Source organism: Syzygium oleosum, unplaced genomic scaffold (genome assembly GCF_021117445.2).
Source record: "Syzygium oleosum isolate NSW1041296 unplaced genomic scaffold, Sole_v2.1 Sole_v2.25, whole genome shotgun sequence".
NCBI classification, from domain to species: domain Eukaryota; kingdom Viridiplantae; phylum Streptophyta; class Magnoliopsida; order Myrtales; family Myrtaceae; genus Syzygium; species Syzygium oleosum.
Genome location: NW_026607509.1, coordinates 1,164,650 through 1,171,046, shown reverse-complemented (window position 1 = coordinate 1,171,046; position 6,397 = coordinate 1,164,650). Strand labels below are relative to the sequence as shown.

Sequence of the window (6,397 nt, the reverse complement as noted above, 5' to 3'; positions counted from 1 at the left end):
TCAATGTCAAAGGTGATTGTGCTAATAAATTATACGCTCTGCACTACTTAAATGAGCTCAACAAGGACAAACGTCAGTGCAACTAGATGTCTGGGATCTACTTTTTCTACTGTACAAAGTCCTCAGCAAACCCCTTTATACTATCATTTCGTTTATCTAGAGTCGGAACTCGAAGACGAATTCATTCGCTTTTCTGGAAGAATTTAATTCCGTATATGCTGTGGCTGGGCTACACTAGGTCCGGCCCTTCGAGATCTATACACACTTGTTTATCATAAGCAATCTGTACAGACTAATGAGTGTACACTATGAGATCGAATGGATCTGACATTTCATCCTTCAGGAAGCTGTGCCTTTCGACTCCTGAATGTCCAACTCATGTTCGGCAACCATGATACAGGAATCGGCTTCCAAGGTCGAGATGGAGCTCTTGTCTTTAAACAATGACTCCTTGGGCACATTAATCATGTCAGCCGTGCACTGGACATCGGGAGTTATACCGACTTGGTCTATGTCCCGGAGAGAAGGAGATAGATACTTTGCTACCGTGACGAATAGAGCCGATCCATCATGGAGTTCCGTTACACTCTGCTTAGATTAAGCAAATGGCAATGACAAACAAAAGCATCAGTGATTAGTCATCCCAGCATTCTAAAAGATAGGAAGGAAGCATATAACAGCATTAAATGAAATAAACAAAATGAGCTGGTTCAATGTGTCTTAGACTACAAGCAAATGGATATTCAAGTTTTGCCTCAGAAACTCTACCGCGGAATGGATCTCTCTCTCTCCCTCTCTCTCTCTAAATTTAGCACTAGGCTATTTAGTTTGGTCACAACCGTTTAAGAGAAGTACCTGAATTTTGCCTTTGCCAAAAGTTTTGTTCCCCACGAGAATAGCACGACCATTATCATGTAAAGCTCCTGCCAGTATCTCACTTGCGCTTGCACTTCCCTCATTGACCTATTTCAGGCAAAAGGTAAGAGTAGGTGAACATGATCTTAATCACTGGGTTAAAATTGGAGATTTCTGAGATTTTAAAGAACTCATAGAAGAGTGGCAAACTACTTCTTCAAATCCAGATAACATTTTGCCAGGAAGCTTGTCAGAAAACTGGACAAGCATCACCAAAGGAATGCATCTTAGTACGAGTTAACAACGCTGTTGACTAAATATTTCATCATCATGCCCAACACATGCAGACAGATTTCAGTGAATCCATGTTTGTGAAGTATACTTGATTCAACATAATGCATAAACAAGCTCCATCTAGAGAGAATACAGCTTGATGTAATAACACTGCAGCTACTCAAAGGGTAAACAAATTGAATTTAATGTGAGAAAAGATTTAATCCAGAGCACAAAACAATTTGCTCGACACCACATTACTTAAGATATTATGATAAACTGTTCAGGCATCTATCTCCAGTCACTTTTTAATTCATGGACTTGTCTTGCACCAACTGGGTAATTTTACCACTTCTATCAGCAATGAGGCAAAGCAGGACCAACTGCTCTTGGTCTACATTTTTAGTCCATATTGATCTTTCTATATCAGTTATTTAACTAAGAAATTTATTGCACATCAGCAAGATGAGGGATGTTTGTTTAAAGAACTTCCAGATTGGCTACTCTGAAATAATTCATTAAGGATCTGATCCTCACAAGCACGACAAGTGGATCATGTGTTATCGCATGCCCATCGATCATGTTGATAGGTTGCAAATTCCCATCACGATCAACAGTGTTCACAAGGGTCTCATCCCCATCAAGCCACATCTGTGCAACATCGAGCCCAGCCTTTACCAGGCCTCCCTGAAAGGATAGTGCAAGGACATCATGTCAGTAGTATAGATTGGAAACTAAAGGGAAATAGCGTCTTGCAAATTTCTCCCAATATCACTCTAATATTAACCTAGGTACTACCGGATTGTTCCGCAGATCCAATATGTATGAGTGAACATCCTGGCGTTCCATTTCCTCAATAGCGTTTTCCACATCAGCAGCAGCATTCTGGGGATTTGGCCAAAGAGCCGTTAGAATAAATGCCAAAAATGGTGGCACATAATCCACGACTTAAGGAGTCAACAAATTTCCACCAAAGCCCACCTAAGAGAAAAAGCAAGCATCTTTACCTGAGAGAAGGCTGACAATTTAACATAACCAGTCTTTGTCATATTACCGTCAGGCATTCTATGAGGAATAATGGCACTGGATACGGGAGAAAGTTTGATGTACTCACGGGGTAGTTTGACCTTCAAGCAGTAGAGGTTCCAAGATCACATCATCAGTCATTAGCTAGAAGACTAGAAGCTTCTAAAGAGGCATGCCTTTTCCCGGAGAACATAGATAATGAGGTTTAAAACTCTATATGCAAGGCATCATACGTATGGGAGAGTTCAAAATTCTTTAAATGAAGCAATTCCGCCAATCAATTAGCACCGTGCAATGCAAGAACAAGAAGTACCTCTCTGATAGTAGAAGCACTTCCCCCATCATTACCCTGGAAAAACGAACACATTCAGCATTTTTTGACACATTAGATAGAGACAACTATTAAAAATCTCAAGTTTACACAGAAGAATTTTCTGCTCAATACACAAAAAATTCAGGTTATATTAGATGCACGGATCATTGATGACTAGACAATCGATAGTAAGAATATTCATATCTTACAAACATGGAAAAAGTTAGCTGAAGTGTGTGCAGTCTACTTTCATTTCAACTTTAATAAACATGGCTACATGGACTTCGGGTTCACTTTTAAGTTGCTCAGATGATGAACAAACTCTGTATGCCTATGAATACTGGTTCAAATCTATGATGCCTACTCTCATTATAAGCTTGAAAAGGAGTTGAATTGCTGGCACGCATGATTTGGTAGCACCCAAGTGAAAATAATCACAGAGTATCCTACAGTACTCAGTTAGCGCAGGCATCTGTTGTTTTGCTGACATTAATGCATGGATGTCATGTTAACATTAACAAGACCAGAAACTTAAAAAAGAAAAAATGTAAAATCACTTCATGGAGATCAAATACCAAAGTACATGTCCATTTTCCAGAATAAAACCTAAATATTCGAAAATTCATATTGAAAGAAGCGAAAGGACTGTAATTACACTGTGCAATTTTACTGTAACAGTGGTGCCAGCACGACCTCTGAGTTTCTGTGCTGCAACTTCACTACCCACACCTTCGAGTATCTCCCCTGAATACATATGAGAGAGATTTCAGAAAACTTGAAATATAGTTTTGACGTAAGCTCGACATTGGCAAAAAAAACCTCAAAAGGGATAATTACCATCTAGAAGATTATTTTACGAGCAGAAACCAATTATTATCACACAATACAAGCACTCGTAGTAAGTTTAGAATGAAGACTATCTGTACATAGCAAACAGATACCAACTAGGAAGCGCACTGTGAAATGACAGCCAGCAGCCGGACTATGTCTGGAAAAATTACCAAACAAACAACATTGGAAAATCATGATGGCCCAACTAAATTTTCCAGGAACTAAGTTGAATTGAGAGCTCATATATCACTAGAACAAGGAGCAGATGCTGGGGCCCTTACTGGGCTGGTTTTTGATATTGAGTGTTCTCCAAGAGTGGAATTGTTAGCAACTTTTATGCCAAGTCAATAAAACATGCCAAATTCGATACTATACTAAGCTTGAGTAAGCTGGCTTCGTCTCACCATTTTTTCCCAGAAAGGATCACTTTGCTAGAGTCTATTCCATTATATAAATTATATCCAAGTTTGGAAGCGTATGCAACTGCCCTTTAAGATATGCAAAGCTCACAGTTGAGTTTGAGTAGAAATTTGACATGTAAAGTTTGGATTCTAGATTTATTTACATACCATCAATCTCAATCAACTCATCCCCTTCATGTATACCGGCACGAGCAGCAGGGCTACCGTCCACACAATACAACACAACCTGAAGTGGCAAAATGTATATTTGTAACAGTAACGAGACGAGTACTTGTGGTCAAGATCCAAGAGATATTACATCTTAGTTATCTTCTCATTCTCACTTTTTCCCGATAAGGTATTTAATTACATGTAAAAAGTTGACAGATATCAAGATGTAAGTTATCTACGTTGAATAAAAAATTATCAAAGACGCGAATAGATTAGGAGAGAAAATTCGCACTCTGTTATACTATCAGAACCCTTACATCATTTAATGACAAATTTTCATCAAGATTTATTAATGAAAAGGAAAAAATGCAATTTGATTTATACATCTGCTTCTGCAAAGCTCCATCAATAAATTTTGTATGCCCCCCCAGCCAGCAATTTCAGGTGGCAAAATCTCGGTTCACTAGATGCAAGTGGAACTGACGGGACTCCTAATAAATATAATTCATTCGTATGGAACTTCTAAGGTGGTCTGGAGCATGACATAGCAGACACATTTGAAGAGGAAATATTGGACTTTGGCCAGAAAAGAAAGAAGGCAATGTTGGACACAGTTTGGCAAACCATACAAAATATATCAAATTAGGAAGGTAAGATCCTGCACAAGCAGGAGGTCACATTCTATCTTAAGATTTCTATATATCATGTTAGGAAATCCAACCAACAAGCTTTGCTAGGGATGATAGCTTTGCAAAGTTCTGTTGCACTCTGAAATGGTAGAGTCCGCTTGCATATAAATTGCTAATAGAACTTAATATTTGAAGTAAGATAAACAAGGAAAGTGCGATAGTCAAGCAAAAAACAACGTCAGTGCTACTGACCAAATGCCCTGTTTTTGGTTCAGCATTTATGAAGATGCCAACTCCTTGCAAATTTCCATCACTTCCAATTCTGAAACTTTGATATTCCTGTTAGTATGCACTTGTTAGCAGGACAACCAATGAAATAGACAATTCTTTTGCGAATAAAAAAAAGTGGCAATTGGAGGCAGATATCTGATTTATCCATCACTGTGAACCCACAATCCATGCGACGGAAAAAGTTGGCTGTTTAAGCATATTTGAAGAGCATAGATAACTTGTAAAGACCTTGGGGCTAATAATCCGTGTGAAGGGATCTCCTAGAGTAGAAAGCATGGCGCCAATCTTATTATATGCTGCATCAGCCGATCTCAAAGGGAACATTTCTGCCATTGTTTGCTGCAGTTTCGAATCCCAATCTGCCAAAGGAAGATTCCCATTCATTTAACCAGTTCTTTACCAAACTTGACTATGTACTTTAGTACATAATCAGAGCAAGAAGCACGACACCGCTGAGCATGTGCCTTTTTTATGAAGAAACATCATCTGGGTACCTTGATGGTTGAATGTTGGATCAACGAATGTCTCCCTGATCAAACCCCAAGCCTCGACAAGCGTTCTCTGAACTGTATTTACCTACCATGGAAACACTCTTCTATCTCACTCATACTGCCAAGACATTTTTACAATCTAGTACGGAGTAAACACATGGAGCAACAATGGTAACTCAGACAACCGTGGTTGCTAAACAGCAAGAGATTTTACAATACCCATCACTAAAATAAGCAAGCTGTACATGTGAAGCGCAATCCTTGTCGAAGTGTGCATAGGCCATATATAGTTTTTCATTTTTCATTGGATCACTGCATCTAACATGGAATAAACAGCAGGAACAACGGATCTAACGAGTAGCCACGCAGGTCGAACTCCTCACCTCTCGAACGTGAGAAGCCGGAAAAGCGACGGTCAGGGACTCCGCGACGGCCGGAGAGTCGCCGCACACCGAAGCGAAAGCGGCAACCGCCGCGGCGAAACCGAAGAGGCCTCTCCCGATCGACCCGAGCAAGCGGCGGTCGCCGGACTCGGGCTCCACGGGCGCGTGAGAGGCAGAGCAGGTCCTCCATTGCCGCCACGCGCGGCGGTTCGAGCAACCCAAGCGAAGCGGAGAATGAGAATAAGAAGAAGAGGAGGAGGAGGAGGAGGAGGAGGAGGAGGAGGGCGGCGACGGCGAAGAGGAGTACCCGGTGAGGATGGCGTGAGACGGCGGCGAGAGATGCTGCGGCCTGAGGTCGAACTTGCAGCAGAGTCGCTCCATTGTCAATGGAGAGAGAAGCGAAGGAGAGAAGCGCTGGCGTTCGGCGACTCCAGAGAGCTGTGTGCGCGCTTGGTGCGGCGAACGAGAGATAGAATCTGGGAAGAGAAGAAGAGAACCGGGGGTGGGTCCCACATGAATCTTGTGTGGAGTTGTGGTGGTGAGGGATCTTGCGTGGAGTGCACGTGTGTGTGTCTCGAGATCAGCTGGTGTCGCACGTTTCTTCGACGAATTTTGGAGGGAAAACAGCCAAAAGCATCGAATCGAGTCCACACGTACATTAACTCTGTGCTTGATTTATGGGATGTGTGGCTCCAATCTTCGAAAAGCCCCGGAGCTCGGATTCGACCCAACT

General features: G+C 41.4%; 1 protein-coding gene across 1 annotated transcript; it reads right to left on the bottom strand.

Annotated features, from left to right (window-relative positions):
* On the bottom strand, positions 1 to 6,126 carry LOC115674770 (carboxyl-terminal-processing peptidase 3, chloroplastic). The gene is made up of 12 exons (XM_030597275.2): positions 5,665 to 6,126; positions 5,285 to 5,366; positions 5,019 to 5,149; positions 4,752 to 4,838; positions 3,868 to 3,946; positions 3,123 to 3,211; positions 2,468 to 2,503; positions 2,136 to 2,255; positions 1,927 to 2,013; positions 1,666 to 1,815; positions 856 to 963; positions 1 to 588 (listed from the first exon to the last, which is right to left on the bottom strand). Exons 1-12 carry the CDS (start codon positions 6,043 to 6,045, stop codon positions 340 to 342), a joined length of 1,599 nt encoding a protein of 532 aa, XP_030453135.2. The 5' UTR covers positions 6,046 to 6,126; the 3' UTR covers positions 1 to 339.
* Between the last annotated feature and the right edge of the window lie 271 nt (positions 6,127 to 6,397).

What these genes read in the sequence shown, in the direction of transcription:
- LOC115674770 (XM_030597275.2), bottom strand. Translation starts at nt 6,045, where the DNA reads ATGGAGCGACTCTGCTGCAAGTTCGACCTCAGGCCGCAGCATCTCTCG. An exon ending in CGGCTTCTCACGTTCGAGAG is followed by an intron (nt 5,367 to 5,664) that starts GTGAGGAGTTCG and finishes TTTCCATGGTAG; the next exon opens with GTAAATACAGTTCAGAGAAC. An exon ending in TGGATCTGCGGAACAATCCG is followed by an intron (nt 1,816 to 1,926) that starts GTAGTACCTAGG and finishes CTATCCTTTCAG; the next exon opens with GGAGGCCTGGTAAAGGCTGG.